The sequence below is a fragment of the Necator americanus genome, chromosome I (genome assembly GCF_031761385.1).
Source record: "Necator americanus strain Aroian chromosome I, whole genome shotgun sequence".
NCBI classification, from domain to species: Eukaryota; Metazoa; Nematoda; class Chromadorea; order Rhabditida; family Ancylostomatidae; genus Necator; species Necator americanus.
In genome coordinates this window covers 33,658,811-33,678,613 of record NC_087371.1, presented here as the reverse complement: position 1 = coordinate 33,678,613, position 19,803 = coordinate 33,658,811, and the positions used below count along the sequence as shown (strand labels likewise).

The following is a 19,803-nucleotide window of genomic DNA, read 5'->3' as shown; positions in this document are numbered from 1 at the left end:
GTGACACATCGGCTAACAGCCCGCAAGTCGTTGCATGAGCGAGTTACGTGTTCGTGAACCTCAAACGATTTTGAATTGAAATCGTGGGGGCGCATCCCAAGCGGATTGATCAACGCCAGAAACTTTATCCTTTATCCTTACGACACAACACTTTCTGAGTCCTAAACAATAGAACAAATATTAAAACAAAATGTTTTTAGTCCATTATCCAGACTTTTGTCTGCTAAGTTGTACTGCACGTTGGTGAAGCGTAGTGACGGGAGGTTCCGCTACACTCACACGCTCAGCGGTTCCAATCGGGTAGATCAAGCATTCCTTGGCCAACCATTCTATTCATCATTCCGGAATATCAACAAGTTGGTACCCGGATCCGTTTGGGAGGATAAAAACACTGACATACACTGATGTGTTAAGTCAGTGTTTTTATCCTCCGAGACATGTCTGGTACCAATTTATCGATCCCGGAAGGATGAAGGCCTTGCTGAGCACTGGGGCGGATTCGACCCCTGATCGATCGTGCAGACAGCAGAACCTCTGACCGCTACACTACACCAGCCCCTGGTGAACTAACTTATTTAAGATAATGTTCGTTGCACGAATTTTGAAGACGCTGCGTATTTTGAGCCTCTGAGTATGAGTCAAGCCATAACAGCTCAAGAGTATTGTGGGGAACTGATCCGACTTCATGTTTGACTGATTATGGGCCTCCCTTCTCTGCTGTTAAGCAGTGATCCTACATCAAGAAAAGACAAAACATCAGAGACTACCCGTGAAAATCTGAGAGTTCAGAAATTCAAAATTTTTTAATCCAAAGTTTAGTCCTAATATAGCATCATCACCTCTTCCAACTTCTCCAGCAATTTCCATCTGGAAAAATATTCAACGGAAAGCGCGAAGCTGAAAATGTGATCATTAAACTCTGAATCTAAAGCATCTGATCTTTGTAAAAAAAGAGGGTCGGAGCATTGCCAAAAATATGTGAGAATGTCTTCACATACATTACACTTACGTAACTGACAAAATATATTCATTTAAGGATTTTAAATTTATACGTTTGAAATACAGTATTTCTTTCTGTGAAGACTTTTTTGTTCCAGGCTTATAATAGTTGTTCAAAGGAATCGTAGTTGCTTCACATGAACGAGTTCGTGAAGTATGTGTTCGTATGTATGCTAGTTGCACAAATCGCGCTTCTAATTACTCGGGCTTACTACTGGAATTCACCTAAATCGGAAGTTGGTGCTAAAAAATTCGTTGGCTTTCGTTTGAATTATGGTCGGTTCGGAAATCAGGTACATTTTAGTTAGATAGGAATACGTTAATAATGGAATTATTTCTTTTCAGCCCTATGTCTTTTTTCAGATGTTCCATCTTATAACTGGATACGGGATTGCGAGAACGCTAAATAGAAAACACTATTTACCTTTTGAAGAACATGTCAGAATACACGTAGAGAAGTATCTGGATTATTTTAATCATATTTTCCCACGTTTGCAAGAAACCTACGTTCTAGCACAGGTAGGCGCTCCTTTAGTATAGTTGAATTTTGTTATCAGTGAATGTTGGTTGCATTCCAAATAGTTGAAAGTAATATGAAGAAGGATTGAAAATAAAAAAAAAACTGGGCTTACGTTTTCTTGTTGTGTCAGTGAGGTTGTGGCGATGCTTTGCTAGTCCCCTTTCGTCCCTAGAACCTCATCTTCATCAAAGTCCTGAAAATGGTTAGAGGCGTTTATCCCATCAAACTTCTACTCTTCCTTTGCCAATCCTCTGCATCGTTCTAAATATATCACGCAAAAACTCAGAAAGGAAAGCAAACTGACCGTTGGCTTCGAGTGCTTCGAGGCGCTATTTCCTACAACGAGTTCGATTGGAGCGCGCCAGCCTTGTACGCGTGCCGCATTTTCCGGTCTGTTTTTTATGGTACTTAGGAAGAAATGGACGGAGTCACCGTCCTCCCCATAATCTATGACCACGTGTATGCATAACCCACCTAAAACCCGAACCATTCCAGATTCGTGGGATGATGTCTTTAAATACTGATGTCTGGATAATGTCACGAAACTGCAGATGCAGATAAATCTTATAGCTTATAGCTACATCAGACCATTAATAAAGTTTCACTAAAACCTAGTTGGCACAAGAAGAAAACGGAAAACTATAATTGGGCTATTCGCATCTCTCTAATGTTATTTGACTATTAAAATTTATTTCTTAATTTGAGTGCTTTGCAAGTTTGTTTTCAACTTCATTAGTTACCTCGGAGAGAGATCGAGTCATTTCGGAAAAAAAATGAGCGGGAATTTAAGACATCCAAATGCAAATGCATAAATACTTTCTCCGTAAAGACAGAAAAGGCCTGAACAAAAATTTGGCATTATTTTTGCACCTGCTATTACACGCGCCGCTACTGCTGCAAAGTAAAACATCAATAACCTGTGTTCAACTGGAGCATTACCTCGCCGGAGGATTGCATGGAAAAAGAATCCCGCAATGTGTAATGAATTCGTGCTGGTCACGTCTTCGGCCAAAACGATAGTCCCTATTCCATTTACGGTTTCTTGCGGGAATGTAACAGACATTGAGTTGGGAGTAAACAACTATTCACGTTTACAACTATTCACTTTGTTCAATTGCACCTAGCGCATTGTGCATGTGTTGATTACTTGCATTGGATACTTGTGTTGGACTTATGTAGTTGACAGTCTCGTTTGTTGTGCCCAGCAGGACACATTTTACAACTTTATTCACTCCCTCAAACTTGCATAATTAAACCATGTAACAGTAACATCATTAATGGCAAGGGATACATGGAAACCAAAGGAGAGCAAGCAAAGGAAACAACAACATTTAGAAGTGAAGAACAAGAGAGATGGTACAATGAACCTTCTACGTCTATTTAAACGGTACATTGAGGGCGGAGTAGACCATTATATACTGCTAACACAAAGAAACAGTCGACTGGCCTGCAAACATCTTTCTCCAAATAAATAATTTTTTTTTGCAGCTGCGAGTCTAAGAACTACAAATCTGGCCGCCACACAGCGTCAGCTCAAGTTACATCATGAATCATCGACGGACAGACATTGTTATATGACACGAGAAGCAATAATTGAGCAAATTAGAGGCATCACCTCACGAATCTGAGGTGGTACGGATTTCAGGCTTGGTATTCTTATACGGGATCGTAGATTATGGAGAGGTGATTCCGTCCATTTCTTCCTAATTGCTGTGAAAAAACGGCCCGGAAGATACGGCTTCGAGCGCTCGCTTCGCTATTTCTTGGAAATGGGTTCGATAAGAGCGCGCTTGCCGTGTTCACGCGCCACATCTTCCGGGCCGTTTTGTACCCCAATTAGCAAGCATCGGACTGGATCACCCATCTCTCCATAATCTACGACCTTGTATACGAATACTCCACCTGAAATTCGTACCACTTCAGATTCGTGGGGTGATGCCTTTAAGTCTTATCACGTTCGTAATAGTACACGTGAGCATATATAGTATAAAGCAACGACGACATAAAAATACATATAGATAGATATAAATATATATATATAAGATATAAAACGACATGAAGCACGTACGCACCCTCTCTTGAGACGTTGCGGTGGGACGTAGCGGTTAGGAGCGCACTGGAACCCTTGCTGGCACCACCCATGGCTGCAGTTTGCGACGGTCCCTCCTCGGTTCCAACTGTTGCGTCCACCGTGCCGTTTCGAGCGCGTACACAACTACACTCATGATTCATTTCGTTCTGATCCGACTTTATATATATATATATATATATATATATATATATATGATAAACGAAAGGCAGAGGTCAAAACAACTTGAAAGTCAATGCAGTTGCGTGTACGACGCTCTCGAACCACTGTTAGTTCACTCCAACGACGAATGGTATTAGGCTGACTCCTCCACCGCACCTCTACGCTCCACGCGTCACCCTATGCGGAGCCGCTTACACAAGTGCACCAAGCTTCACCACATTTGATCTGAATATAACTCATCCGCATGGCTCAACCTTACGCGCTTGTTCTCATTTTTCCTTTTCGATTTTGTAATAGGGTTTGTGGGCAGCACTTTTCTTCTGTAACTAACTTTCAACCTTTCAGAAGTTTTTTTTTTGCTAATCGCAATCACAATGTAAATTAGTAGCTGATTAATGTGTGTTGTTGTCGGTTTCTAATAATTTACCATGTAGTCTACCACCATAATGATTAATTTACAGTCTTTTTTTTTACAGACGAGGTTTTTTTTACAGAACGGAACAAACGAAACACTGGTATCATTTCCAGGATCATGTTGTACTTACGTTGATCCTGCTAGGTGCGATCTTTTTCTCAGTTTTTTTTAGACAAATGAAAATCATCTTAACGAGCATAGAAAAGACATACTATTCAATTTAGGTATCTCATCCAAATTTTTTTCCAACGGTGGTCTTTAAGGTATTACACTGATCACGGTTAGAATATTCATCTCATGAAAGAACCGCTGTGAGTGCCAGGATCCAGGATGGACCAGGATGTGAATTCCGCACTTCTTTCGGCCATCAACGTAAACTTCTGGCAATATGATTCCGAATATCCTACGTATGAGATCCGGATTCAAAAAATTCAAGGGGTGACTTGGATGCGGCGCATGCACAAGGCTGGCGCGCTCCAGTCGAACCCGTTGTGGAAAACAGCGCGCCAGAACGCTCGAAGCCGTATCTTCCGGGTCGTTTTTACGGCAATTGGGAAGAAATGGACGGAATCACCCCCCTCTCTTTAATCTACGATCCCGTATGCGAATACTCCACCTGAAATCCGTGCCACCTCAGATTCGTGGAGCGATGCCTTTAAAGTACTGGAACAACTGGAAAACCGGAGTGTGGCTAATGGTAAGCTTATAGAAGAGCTCGACCTATTTTCTGTAATCTTTGAGCCGAAAGTAAACCATTAATTTACATGGAGAAATTTCGTCGTCGACGTTTCTTTCAATCGCTAGCCAGTTGGTTAGTTTCAGATGGTTCACAATGGCATTGCCATCGATATTACACTCACTTTTTCCCAGCGCTCCTTTTACTCATCGCGTTACGGCAACGTGGATAACGAGGGGAGCTGACATAAATTCCGTATTCCTTCACACTTCATCCGTCGAGTGTTCATCATGAACAAGCTCCGCCCTAGTTCCGTTCCAAACGGGGACTGCATGCGTATGCGCACGCGTTTGTCAATGGGGAGGGAAACAAACCGTTGCGACAACAACTAACATTGATTTCCAGCGCCTAGAACCGTTTTCCTACCTAATGAATATTCTATCCGTGATCAAGGTCTAAAATCTCTAGAGCTCCTCCACCCTCTCCTCAAAAAATCAAAACAATTTGGGTGGAGTAATATAAGTTGAATAGTACATTAAAGAGTTCCATCCAGAGTGAATGAGTGAAATTAGCAAAAACCGTATTTCAGGTACTCAAATAACAACGATGAATATTTGCTGCTAAATTTCATTTATGGGCAAAATCCAAGATATTTCGAAAGCTACATTACAGAAATTCGTGAAATTCTTCAATTCTCTGAGGAAATGAATAGAAATGGAAGTAAGATCGTTGATGCTCTGAAAACGTAAGAATATTCATATTTAATAATATTCGTAGCTCTCAGCATTAGCCCATTACTTCCAAATTCTTCTTTTCGACTCTTTGCTTATTTCCAAACCTAGCCGCCAATGGTCACGCAGGTTCATCCGACACTGCGCTATACTTTACTTTAGAGCAGGGCATAAATTTAATCCAGAGAATTAAAAGCATCACCATAGAATCTGCGGTGGTACGGGTGGGTTACGCCTATACGGGGTCGTAGATTGTGGCGAAGGGAGTGATCCCGTCCATTTCTTCCTAATTGCCACTAAAAAGAAACGGCCCGGAAGATGCGGCGCGTGCACAAGGCTGGCGCGCTCCAATCGACCTCGTTGTAGAAAATAACGCCCCGGAACGCTCGGAGCCGCATCTTCCGGGCCATTTTTTTACTGCGATTAGGAAGAAATAAGCAGGATTCAACTCGTTTCTGCAATCTACGATCCCGACTAGGCTTTGACCATCGGGAATCCATATCACGTCAGATTCGTGGGTGATGCTTTCAATAGAGTACGTAAAACGTAAAACGTAAAACGTAGAGAGAGCGCAGTCGCTCGGTGGCAAGCATAAGTGTTGGCCGGCCGTGGATCTCGTTATCTTTTTGCAGCAATCACTCCAACTTTCTCTGTATTCACGTTCGGGGAACAGATTTCACGTGGATGAACGTTTCCACCAATGTCACTACCACTGCAAACGTTGCATATCAACTTGCTAGAAGAAAGGTAAGGCTTGTTGGATTTTTTTTCTACTGTAACAATTTCGCAAAAATGTCTTGAAAATTCATGCGTTTGTTGTAATCCTTCACTAGTTTTAGAATATCTCGCAGTTCATGATATTTGGTGATGATCAGCAACTTATGCTTAATATTTCAAATGCGATAATTGCGAAAGGAATGTGGAAGAAAAACGTAAGTGAATGGAAAATCTTCGAAAACGCATTCACATATAGAGACGATAGTTGTGATACGGTGCGGAAATGCGACGGGTTGATTGTCTCCGTCAGCGAACGAATACTCACGTTTGACGGAACAATCCAGAGATGCGTAAGAAAAAAAAATGAGCGAAGAAAGCGTTACGTGTATGTGTGTTAGAATATCCGCTTCAAAACATGACGAGCTATCATGTACTGAAACGGAGGTGCTGTGCCCTATACGGGTATTGCATTCTTCGAACTTTTTTCCACACGTAGATAGATTTTTTTTGACATCTTCGGCAAGTTTCTGAACGACAACGACTGTACTTTGAAGTTCCGCACAATCTTTGCTGAACAATTAATTGAATGAGTGATGAACGGAATTTGAAACTTGTCCTTATTGCACAACAGATTTTCGTTATAATTCACTAGAGAAAAAACTACGACACGAGGGAATCCCTTGTTTGTGAATCTGGGCGTTTTTTTTTTGTGTACAATAGAATTGAGATATACTGTGCCTCATAGTGGAAATTTTATTATGCTTTCTGGCTTGACGTTTCGCCACTTACGGCCTGAAAGTGCCGGTCTACTTTTCTAAATTCTATTCCCGAATATCTTATCTCTCCCTGATTTTAGCTGAAGTTTGTTAAAGAACTGACCTCGAAGTGTGCTCAGATTCGCCGAATGGGCCAAACTTTCAATTTCACCGTTTTTTAACTGAGATACCCTGCAGTGACCTCACACGCACCATTTCTACTCACCCAAGATGACTAAAATGTGCTGTTGTGCGCAACATGTTTAGAACTGCTTTCGAATTGTGCTCAGGTGACCAAGAACTGAAAAATCACTACGATTGATGATGATCAGGCAGGAAATAATGTATATCATACGAGTCGAAGATGTCCGGGATGCATAAGAATGCAATATGCATGTCCAACTTTAACAATCATGAACCTATTAGTCAGTATACTCGCTTGCCGAACTGCCGGTGTTGTACCTATTAATTCTGTTATGAGGGCATCTTGCTGGCTGATGTGATTGGAAGCCACTAATTTTTATAGAATTCTACCTATACTTTCTTATTTCCCAAGAGTCTCAATTCACACCCTGTCGAGTTTATGTGCTTTTTGAAATTACTAGATCGTCCCTTGCTTTACTGTTCGCGCGACTTATCCTTGCTTATTCTCATTCTACTCTTTTCTCACTGCTGGATTTTCCATTGTTTATTTGTATTCATTCCTTGCCTCTTACTCTGGGCACGCCTTTGAGCGTGATAAATAAATAAATAAATAAATAAGAAAGTAACACGATGGCATTTTCGTTTTCTTCCCATTTCTGAGGAAATTAGTGCTGAAATCCGGTGTTGTTTGATACGAGCTCAACTACAAAATGATGAGGGCCCATATACCTAATGATAACATCAAAAAGCAGCCGGTTCGCACCAGGTTGCATAACAAGCATTGCTTATCTAATGAACGCGTTATTTGTCCATAGGAGGAAACAGGAGACTACACTGAAACTGAAATCATATCCAGAATCAAGTGTATTAGGGAACCGATTCCAGCACCAGAACTAGGGTTTCGAGTTAAGAAGTATTTCGGCAGTAAGCAGTAAGCGCCGAAGTTGGATCACTCAAAGTGGTGATCTAACCAAAGAGGCGTTAGGGAAGAATCAGAAAAACCCAGCAGTGAGTGTCAACGTTGTTGCGGTTAGTTCGAATGTTCTCTTCTCTTGAAACACCTCGGCATATTCTGTCTATGTTTTGTGATAGTGTGTCTGCGAGGTTTTTAGATGGAACCCTTTATTTGCCTAACGTTTCGTCTTTTTCCCCGTCTTCAGAGGTTGTTGCCGATATTTTTTTTCAGTCAAAGGATAGAATACAAAGTCATTGGCGTATCCACTTGGGATGCGACAACTCATTTTACAGCGATTCGTAATCGCTGAGGTTTTGGAACGCGTGTTGGCTTATAGAATGACTTGCGGGGGCCAGCTGATGATCAAATCAGTGTTTTTATCCTCCCAGAGTTCCGGCAGCAATTTATTAGCATTACATTACTAATTCGATTACCAGGATGAAAGGATGAAAGGCTTGGTATTGCACCAATGCGAGCTGTGGCTACAACGGACCTCTAACCGAACTGAGCCACACCCGCCACTTATCTTTTTCTTTCAGCTACAGTGCTCAATACAGAAACAGGACCGGCACTGGGCGCACGAATTAACGAGCGTTTGGGCAGTAACCAGCAAGCGCAAGCGCCACCCGAAGGTTTGATCCAGTCTCGGAATGCATCAGCCTGGTAAAAACTAAATAGCACCTTCAATCTGGCAAGTACGATACTGGCACGGCTGAGACTGAGGTTACAGCGAGTGAACAAGCAAGCAAACAAGCAAGCACTCTGGACGTGCACAAGGCTGGCGCGCTCCAATCGAACTCGTTGCAGAAAATAGCGCGCCGGAACTCTCCAAGCCGTATCTTCCGGGCCATTTTTGACGGCAATTAGGAAGAAATGGGCGAAATCACCCCTCTCTCCATAATCTACGATCCCGTATACGAATACTTCACCTAAGATCCGTACCACCTCAGATTCCAGGGGTGATGCCTTTAAACGCGTCGCATTCGCTCAGAACAAAACGATTAATTGCACTTTTCCATAGATACAGGTGCACAAAGATAATAGTTTACATATTCAGGCTGTCCTGATTTCTAAATATGACGAAGCAATGGATATTTATATAGCGTCTAAGATATGCAACACAGTTTTGATGACAGCACTCACCTCAACATTCGGTTGGTGGATTGCGTTTTTCAGTCCGGATCAGAATTCTGTTTTTTATGTGAACGACACGCGGCCACAGGCGGACAAAGTACCCAGCAAAGAGCTATTCTTGTACGTTTTTACTTACTTTTCAAATTGCTTTAGAATTGCTGGTTATTGTTTTGTTATTGTTTTACTATGCGTGAATAAAGACAAAAATTAGAAGAAACTATGGGAAGAAGAAATTGGAGGCATTTTTTTTTCATTCTCTTTTTGGTAGAAATGCTTAATAGGATGGCTGCAGAAGAGATGTAAATATCGTTTCTCAGCTCATCTCCAAATTTCAAAATTTCTGAGACCAAACAAGAAATTTCTAAATGAACTAAATAGCATACATAGTATTTAACAATGGGTTGGGAAATCGTGAAATTAAAAGTGGAATTTAATGTTTAGTCATCCTTAAAGGCATCACCCCACGAATCTGAGGTGGTGTAGATTTCAGGTGGAGTATTTGTATACAGGATGGGAGACTATGGAGAGGGGGGTGGTTCCTTCCATTTCTTCCTAATTGCCGTAAAAAAACGGCCTGGAAGATGCGGCGCCGCACAAGACTGGTGCGCTCCAGTCGAACTCGTTGTAGAAAATAGCGCCCCGGAAAGGAAAGGCCGAAGCCGTATCTTCCGGGCCGTTTTTTACAGCAATTAGGGAGAAATGGACGGAACCACCCCCCTCTTCATAGTCTCCCATCCCGTATACGAACACTCCACCTGAAATCCGTACCACCTCAGATTCGTGGAGTGATGCCTTTAAGAGGACAAACTTTCTTGTGAGTTAAACTGTAGTCTGAGTACCCTAAGATTTTCTAAAATACTTTTGAAGAAAGACACTTTTGTAGACTTCTGTAGACGGACGGAGTGGTACAATATCCAAATTGTTGTCAACTGTTCAAAATTTTGCACATATTGATAAAATTGTGTTTCAGGAGATCGTGGCAGGAGTACAGAGAGTAGTGTCGTCGATAGAGGATCTGCTACTATTTATATGATGATTTACTACAATCCTGTCCTTCATTCCTCATTCATTATGTACACTGTTTGTTGAGAAATTAAGCAAGAATAACAAACTGATTTTCTTAAAAATTTCTTTTCTACACGTTGAATTTAAGAGATTACTTTTTGTGCACGTTCAGAGTAACTTTGATCTTTAGTGTGGTCACCTGGAAATTTTTTCTTAAGACAAGAAACGTTAATCTGTGTCTATTCAAGAATGAGAAATGAATCAACATAATTAGGACAACGGGAATTTCACACGATCACGATTCATTGATTCACATTGATTTTATTGTTCATACTGATCGGTACGGTCTACACGTCTCATCAGCTAACAGGAATAATTTTTTCTCCCCAATTTGACAATTACGTAAGCGTGGAGGGGAAGCGCAATACATATATGGGGGCGTGGAAGATGAAAGAATTATTGTGCCATGTCCCAAAGTCCTGTTCGGGTGATATTGGTTCAGTTAGAGTACTGAGTGGATAAAATGGGGTTAGAGCTTAAGAAATGATGTCTGACTCTACGTACGTTCCCATTCCTTCGTTCCCCTTGCAAGTGCCTTATTCTGCCTGGGCGTTGACGAGTTCTTATCGGATTTTGTCTTGGTTCACGAGAACTGTCAAGTCTCTTTCATAAGCTATAGATAGACAAATAAGCACCCATTGGTCTTTTTGTGATTTTGGAGCATTCATTCACTAATAAGTGACTTGGATGTCACGATTAAATTAACAAATAAGCACTCAAGTACGCTCACAAGCGCCTGGAGTAGAACAAATCTAGCAAATTTTGTTGGTGGGTGATTGGATAGATTGTAAATGACCTGCGCTGAATAAAAACATTAAAAAGAACCCAAAAAGATGTTCACACGGGGAATTTTCGTAATTTATAATATCTGCCCGTATCTACAGTGGTTTGTGTAATGCACAGAACTCACCAACAGCTCAAATGTGTACTTTTTTTTAGCTGAGACACACACCTTTTTTATCTACTGCAGTGTCCTAATGAAACGCTTAAAGACATCACCCCACGAATCTGAGGTTGTACGGATTTCAGGTGCAGAGTTTCTATACGAGGGGCGTAGATTATGGAGAGGAGGAGGATTCCGTCCATTTCTTCCTAATCGCCGTAGAAAACGGCTTGGAAGATGCGGTGCTTGTACAAGGCTGGCTCACTCCAATCGAACTTATTGTAGAAAATAGCGCTCCGGAACGCTTGAGGCTGTATCTTCCGGGCCGTCTTTTGGACGGAATCACCCTTCTCTCCATAACCTACGACTCCATATAGGCATAACCCACCTAAAACCCGCACCACCCCAGATTCCTGGGGTGATGACTTTAAGATGAACGAAGGTGTGTCTTAAATATCGTACATTTCCAAGCAAAGTTTTGGGTCCTAAAAATGTTACAGTCGCGCTTCACATGGCACAAGACTTGCCCGCCGAACTCTACAGTAAATCGCTTATATTCACTAACCTATGTATGTACTCGTAACTATTCTTCTACTTACATTCTTCTTTCTATATCTGCTATTTGTTCGTTGCACAATCCATCCGTAAACACATGGATAGCCAGGCAAAGAATAAAAAAATAAGCAAATAAATAAATAAATAAATAAATAAATAAATAGGAAACCAGTTGTCTTGAGCGCAAAAGGTTCGATTGAGCACTAATGATTTTATCATCCTGTTACGTGCTCTCTGATAGTTCTGGATGTGTTTTGAACACAAAGGTATCCAGAAAAAAAAAACTTGGCATCTGCCATTCATCTGCTTTGAAGCCAAGGAAAAAGCTTACCTTGACCTTGTAATATATGACCGTAAAGAAATTCCCCTTATGAACAATGAATACTCTTTCCTAGGAGTTTCTTTTTTCGACACTGATTCAAACGTCTTCACTACATTGTCTAAATTGCTAGGAGTTCTATGGAGAACGATAAGAAATACATTATTTTCTGCTACAAATAAAAGAACTTACAAATTCTCTTCTCAACAAATTCACTACCCGAGTTTGTTTCTTTTGACGTTCTATATGTTCTCTCAAAACTAACTCTAACTAAGAAATATTAGATGAATAAAATAATAGAAAATTATAAGATAAAATGAAATAAAGTAGAATAAAATAAACAAAATGAAAAAAAAACTGATAAATAATGGAATAACTTGACTACTTCTTCAAAGAAAAGACTAATGACTTCGGATTAAAGCTTTCACGTTATGTATGATTGCAATTCTTAGTTCATAAGGACTACATTTCGTGCCGCTCGACAATTCATCATTTGTTAAGACATTTGAGAAGATTAGACGCTTGCGAAATAAAAAAAACCTTCAGATATGTGAAGCTTTCGTCCGAATAATCTTATGATTATCGCTTCTTCTCCTGGGATTCTTATCTTGACAGAATAAGAAGGTATGGTATGCATTCCTACGTGCGTCCTTACAGATGTGTCGCCGACTAAAAAAAAATTAAGAAGCACATGTGATTCTATGCTAAGTCCAGAACATGTGACTCTATGCTAAGTCTACTGTCTTTGGCAGCACCTAACATGTGTGTGCAATGCGTTCTTTTTTTTTACAGAAGAAAGATATTCTTCCCAAAACGCTGTCACAATTACTAGGCTTAGGTTTTTGCTGAGAAGTTTTTTTTTCTAACATATTTTTGCAAATTTTCATTTGCCATTACTTTTCCTCGATGAGGTATTAAGTCATTGATTGCTTAGAAATGTAGAGTAAAATTCTAATGAGAACTGTGAAATTCAATGCTTCTGCTCGATCTTTTGATCAATTCTTTGCTCACCCTCCAAAACTCAGTGAACTTCCACACTTCGGTCTAGGATTATCGGCTGTGCTCATTTTCTTCGCTGACTTCAAATGAGAATACTACTCGCATTATTAGTGACCGTGTTAGCGGTAAAGCCATTAAGCATAGGTAAGAATCTGCATCAGTTTGAATAATAATAAAAAATATATATTATGGAATGTATTGACGTACTTAAGGTGACTTCCTTACTCACCCAATATCGGATCATGCTAGACAGCTCAGAGGACAAGCCATTGTTGACTACGTCAATTCGCATCAATCGCTCTACAAGGTGTGACTTCGTCCATCACGAATTTTCCACGTTATCTAAAAAAGTGTTTTTTCAAAAATATTAAAATAGTGACTGTAGTAGAAATTGATTAGTGACGTCTGGTGCCATACACACAATGGAAGACCGCCATTAAACTGGTTCTGAGAGGAAAGAAAATTTTGCAGGTAGAAATAATGAAAATAATATGTTATAATATAATATAAATACTATTTCAGATATTATATATTATATTGTATATTATATATAATAAAGTAGAAGTTGAGCGTCAGTGCGCTGTATGTGAAATAAAAAAACGAGCATGGACGCTGGGCATTATGGGAAAAAAATGACGGAGCTCGAAGAAAAGAAACAGACCAGAAATTTCGAAAAACAGGCGTTGGAGAGATGATGACTCAATTTTTTGAAGAGAAGACTTTTATTCAATTTCACTACAAATCACGACGTCGCCATGATCTTTACTCTTTACGTAATTTTCTCATTTATGGCATATTTATTAAATAGATGTTCATTTCACTTTGTCGAAATAGTAAAACATAAAACCACACGGATGCGACGTGTTTAGGCCAAGTTTTCACCGGATGCCGAAGAATTTACGATGTCTCGAATTATGGACCTGAAGTATCTTTCCCACGCGGATGAAACCGTAACGGAAGAGGACTTGGATCTCAGTGACGAAAAAATACCAGAGCGGTAACGTTAAATTGGTGATTTCAGCAAAAAAAAAGTAAGGAGGAAGAAAACAGAGAACAGTACACGTTTTTTCGCATATTCTATCTTTTCTTCCATTTTAGATTTTTTTCATCCGTTAAGTTAATTTCTTAAGACTTCAGATTCGACGCTCGTGACAAATGGCCTCAGTGTGATTCGATCGGCTTTATTCGTGACCAGTCGAAATGCGGTACTGTAAAATTTCCGAGATTATGAATTAATGAGGGATTGATCATCATAGTATAGATGTGTACATCTTCAGACAAACTCGCGGAAAGCTCAATGAGAAAGCAAACTGTAATCGTGTGAATGACAACCAATCCTAGAGCGTTTCAAAAGTATGTATCCACTCTGAATTTGACCATTTCACGACTCTCGCTCATTCCCGCTGAACCAAAATAGTTTCATCAGATTCTTCGTGGTCGAAAACGGTTAACTACTTGTTTTCGGAGAAAAATTTTCTTCTCAGACGAGAATGGGACTTTTTTGAAAAAATTTGTTTCGAAAGTATGTCTACTAGGAAACAAATAAATTTTTATTGAACTTCAATAGCCAATTTTGCCACCATTATTTATTATCACATTAAACAACCTATAATGCATACTGTTGACAAGGTTTTGGATCACATTATCGTCGATACCTTCCCATGCCTTCACCTCTTTGTTTCAGATCTGACGTGCAATGCCTCAGATTGTCAACCCGGCAACCTTAAGGGCAGCATACCACGAATCCGGGGTGGTGCGGATTTCAGGTGGAGTATCTTTATACGGGATAGTAGATTACGGAGAGGGGGGTGATTGCGTCCATTTCTTCCTTACTGCCGTAAAAGCCGGTCCCTAAGATGCGGCGCGTGCATAAGGCTGGCTGGCGCGCTTCAATCGAACTCCTTGTAGAAAATAGCGCGCCGGAACGCCCAAAGCCGTAACTTCCGAGCCGTTTTTTGCGGCAGTTAGAAAGAAATGGACGGGATCACTCCTCTCTCCATAATCTACGATGCCGTACGCGAATACTTTATCTGAAATCTGTACCATCTGAGATTCGTGTGGTGATGCCTTTAAATAACACCTAGCGTTTCGACGTCATCGCCATTCTCAGAGGCAAAAAATGGAAAAAATCAAAGCCCTTTCAAGCGCCACATCACCCTATAGAAAGCATTCAAACGATAGGCAAACTCAAACACCAACACATCGGCCAGTGTTCACCTCATTTACTAGATCTGGTTACGCAACAGACCACGACGTACCATAACTATGAGTCACAACGGTTTTTTATAGGGCCTCACGGCCCACATCGTAGATCAAAACCCGCATAAGGCTTGATATGGGATAGTCTGCTTGCTATCGCAATCCACTCATCCTTCGTGTTCATTTTTGGACTTTTGGCGATGATCCAAAATGCCCCTAGTGTTCTGCGTGCTGTGATCTCGGACCCGTACGATGGTATACTAACTTCTGCTCCTACTTCGGAGTTTTAATGACACATTCTGCGGTGTGGTCCGAGTAGAGTGGAGAGTTTATATTTTGCGAGTCCACCTAGATGCTCCTTGACTTTAGTACACAGTGAACGTCCCGTTTCCCCTATATAATCGTCCCGCACATCCCGCACGTGACACGATGCACTATTCCTGATACCTTACAATCACGCCTCTCGGTCAATCACGCCTCACGACGGCAAACCATGCAGCTGGGAGTTATGCAGAGCCGGTACGGTTACTAGAGTGCAGAAGTTAGTATACTATCGTACTGGTCCGAGATCACAGCACGCAAAACACCAGAGGCACTTCGGACCACCGCCAAAAGTCCAAAAATGAACAAGAAGGATGATTGCATTGCTATCACAAACGAGTTATCCCTATATCAAGACCTATGCGGGTTTTGATCTACGGACGGGCCGTGAGGTCCCTATATAAAAACTCTTGTGACTCGTAGATGTGGTACGTGGTGGTCTGTTGCGTAACCAGATCTAGGAAATGAGGTGAGCACTGGCTGATGTGTTGGTGTTTGAGTTTAGCTATCTTTATGAAGGCGATTACGCCGCAAGATTATCTATAAACGAAGATCAACACCAATCTTGGGAAGTTTGAGCATTTGAATATTTTCTAAGTATAACCTCAGGTTACGTCATTTTGCATTCTTTTCCTTTCGGAAAATAGCTGGGGCCATTTCGCTATCCTCTCAACGATCTCAAAGATATCAAATCTCAAAGAGGGAAATTTAATAAGGTAGGAAATGTTCTGAAACTTCCACTTTGTAACTAAATAGGATGACGGTAGGCGACGGTGCAGCACTGTCCTTCACCTATGGATTTTCAATGCTCGTGCATGGTGTTGTGGCATGTTTTCATGTCTGAAAATTTTGAGAGCATTTGGAGATAGCTTGGCATAACGGCAAGATGTTACAGAGAGATTATTGTGAGAGCAGTGATAACTTTCGACTCCGGGCCCGATCTTTCTGTATCTCCGCTAAACCTCATACTTCCATCTCTTGAAAAAAATAACCTCGTGTATCCTTCGCAGTGGGAGCGGATCCATGAAATTATAAGGGGCAGAGTTTTTTTTTTTGAAGAAAAGGAAAAATGTGCTGCGCAATGGCAAAGCAGTAACATTGCAAGTCATTTTATTTTTGTTCATGTTCTTCACCAATTTTTCGCGCGCTTGTTTGTCTGCATTTCAGTATGTTGGATATTCGCATTTCACTGTTAAAATGCTTTCTTCCATCAAATTGTTCACATGTCGTTATTCTTAAGGATCATGTTGGGCAGTGACAGCGGCAGAAGTGATGAGCGACAGACTCTGCATACGATCGAATGGTACAAAAAAGGTTAGCTCTATCTTGAAATCACATGCGAACTTGTGCTCCATAGGGACTTTTTAAGGCGCATATTTCTGACACTGATGTCCTCACATGTTGTGGAAACGAATGCGGAAATGGGTAAGATAATTTAGAAAAACACGCTTCAACGATTAGGATATATTATTACAATAGGTGCAATGGAGGATGGAAGCATAAAGCTTTTGAATACGCAATTAGTACGGGTGTTTGCACCGGAGGAACCTACCGGATGAAGGTCTGAAGATTTTCGCTATGTTATGTAGTTCAAGAACGGAAAAAAACATAGTTTTGAGGGTGTTTGCAAACCGTATCCTTTCTATCCATGCGGACAATACGAAAATCAAACAGTTTATGGACCATGCCCTAAGAAATTATGGGGCACTCCAAGATGTCGAAAGACGTGTCAGCTTAAATATCCCGTTCCTTATGAGAAAGATAAAATACATGGTATGTTATCGCAACTTTATCATTATTATGATCTATTTGGCGATATTATACAGGTTAAAATTGTTTGTTGAATCACATATCATATAGCTCTCATATCATATAGCTCATAAGGAATCATATAGCTTTTTCAATTCTCTCAGTTTTTTTAATTTTCGGGACGAGTGCAGAACAGTCGGTAAAAGGTGTCTACACGATCGATCGGAGGTTTGAATCTGCCCTAATGCTCACCAAGCACCCCACGAATCTGAGGTGGTACGGATTTCAGGTGGAATATTCGTATACGGGATAGTAGATTATGGGGAGGGGGGGTGTTTCCGTTCATTTCTTCCTTATTGTCGTAAAAACGGTCCAGAAGATGCGGCGCGTGCACGAGGCTGGCGCGCTTGAACACGTAGAAAATATCTCGCTGGATCGCTCGAAGCCGTATCGTCCGCGCCCTTTTTTACGGCAACCAGGAAGGAATGGACGGAACCACCCTTCTCTCCATAATCTACGATCCCATATACGAATACTCCACCTGAAATCCGCACCACCTCAGATTGGTGGGGTGATGCCTTTAAGTGATAGTTTCCTCATAGCATCGTGAGGAACACGTAAGCAATAACTCTTAGTTAGCAGGTTAGGTTGAGAAGTAGAGCATGAGTTCACTTATGATTGATATGAGTTGCTGTCATTTTTCATAAGTAAATAGCAGTTTTCTATTAGCTATTAAAGCACATGTGTGAAAATATTGTTTTGAACTGTAATTAATTAATCCATTATATCTATTGAAATTTTTTAACAGTTACCGTTTCCAGCCGAAAGATCTTATCGTCTACCAAATAACGAGACGATTATCAAAAGGGAGATTATGACCAATGGACCAGTGGCGGCTTCATTTGAAGTACACGCAGACTTTTCATTCTACAAAGAAGGAATTTACAAAGTTAGCTCTTATTTTTCCTTTTATTTGTTTATATTTTTAGTAAAGAAGAGTCATTTCTCAAACAATTTAGAATAAAGTCTTCTGGCCAACTGGTATACACGCTGTCAAAATTATTGGCTGGGGTACGGAAAACGGAACAGATTATTGGTTGATCGCAAACTCATGGAGCACATATTGGGGAGAGAACGGTATTTTTGAATTTGTTGAGAAATGGATCAAATTGCAAAAAAAAAAGAAATGTTGACCACCTCAAAAAAAAGCTGCAATTTCATGAGGTTTGATCATAAGTTTCAATATGGTAAGTTTCGTTAGTTTTCGTTTGAACAAAATGTGTAGCTTTCATAGAGCCATTCTCACCTTTTAAATACTGATAGGTTGAATCGATGACGTCATAGAAAGATCAAAAAAGCTTTGATGGGGCAATTCGCTACTTGGAATAATGTTATGCCGCACATCCAAGACAAGCGATTTCACATAGAGGTGCACTGCAAGGTGATGTAAGCTGTAATGTTAAGTTTTAGAGTATGAAATGAAACCTACGGAGATTGAATAATTAGTTGAAATGAGAGAGGTTAATTGCTTTAATACAAATCCAATATAATTCAATGCAAATCATTACATTTGAAGAGAATATTACGTCGGATACGCTCGTTGTTATGTTATGTTCAGTATGATTACGTATGTTCACCAAAGTTGCTATGACTAACATTCTACCAGGAATTCCAAGGACTAACATTCTACCAGGAATTCCAAGTGATTTCAGAACTCGCGAAGATTCTCTTGGGACGGCCAATCAACATTTTGTTGTGTAGAAATGTTTTCAAGGCAAACTCAGATTTTTTCCAGGCTACTTCCGTATTTTACGTGGAGTTAATCATTGCGACATTGAACATAGCGTGGCAGCCGTTACAATGGCCGTGTAAACTCAACTCAAGAAGATGGGGATGAAGCGATTTTTTTAATGGGTTCAATTTCTCCAAATGTATATCATTTTTGAATAAAAAAATTTGGATTCTTTGTCTTTGTGTTTGCTACATCCATGATATCAGATATTGAGGTGCAAATAAGTTTTGAGGGATTCACAAAAGATGGAGTAAATAGTATTAAATCGCATCAAACCATCTTATAACTATATTTATGTTAAAGCGTCATCATTCCCCTCTAAAAATCAGTATACGCCATTTCGTTGAACTATGAACAATAGCATTTTCTTTCCGCTCTAACCATTTCAACCTTCGTGCCAACAAAACACAATTTATTGGAATCGCTCCTTTTTCGTTTCAACTTGAAGAGAAGTACAGCTAATGAACATGGATTGGTGTGTGAAGCATATGGGAGGATACTCCATTAATGAAAACATGCGAGTACTGGTTCTGACCTTGCAAAAATGACAAATTTGACACTAGCGATAAAGAACACGGAGGGAGTACATCTGGTGAAATCACCTATTAGCGATCTGCCATGAGC

At 40.4% G+C, this 19,803-nt stretch overlaps 2 protein-coding genes across 3 annotated transcripts; both read left to right on the top strand.

The window, feature by feature from the left end:
* Nucleotides 1–1,136: 1,136 nt before the first annotated feature.
* Nucleotides 1,137–10,295, top strand: RB195_007700 (uncharacterized protein; the record flags this gene model as incomplete). 2 transcript variants are annotated; one of them, XM_064181462.1, is made up of 8 exons in its annotated part: nt 1,137–1,292; nt 1,363–1,518; nt 4,265–4,329; nt 5,451–5,606; nt 6,225–6,339; nt 6,432–6,524; nt 9,221–9,417; nt 10,268–10,295. In XM_064181462.1, the coding sequence occupies 8 exons, from the start codon at nt 1,137–1,139 to the stop codon at nt 10,293–10,295; spliced, it is 966 nt and encodes a 321-aa protein (XP_064038250.1). The 2 variants fall into 2 exon arrangements, with proteins under 2 accessions (XP_064038250.1, XP_064038251.1); XM_064181463.1 differs by lacking the exons at nt 1,137–1,292; nt 1,363–1,518; nt 4,265–4,329; nt 5,451–5,606 and having other exon boundaries at nt 6,277–6,339.
* Nucleotides 10,296–13,204: 2,909 nt separating this feature from the next.
* Nucleotides 13,205–19,259, top strand: RB195_007699 (uncharacterized protein; the record flags this gene model as incomplete). The annotated part of the gene is made up of 11 exons (XM_064181461.1): nt 13,205–13,262; nt 13,331–13,425; nt 13,988–14,115; nt 14,256–14,323; nt 16,879–16,952; nt 17,008–17,063; nt 17,118–17,199; nt 17,258–17,411; nt 18,209–18,336; nt 18,407–18,524; nt 19,183–19,259. 11 exons carry the CDS (start codon nt 13,205–13,207, stop codon nt 19,257–19,259), a joined length of 1,038 nt encoding a protein of 345 aa, XP_064038249.1.
* Nucleotides 19,260–19,803: the final 544 nt, after the last annotated feature.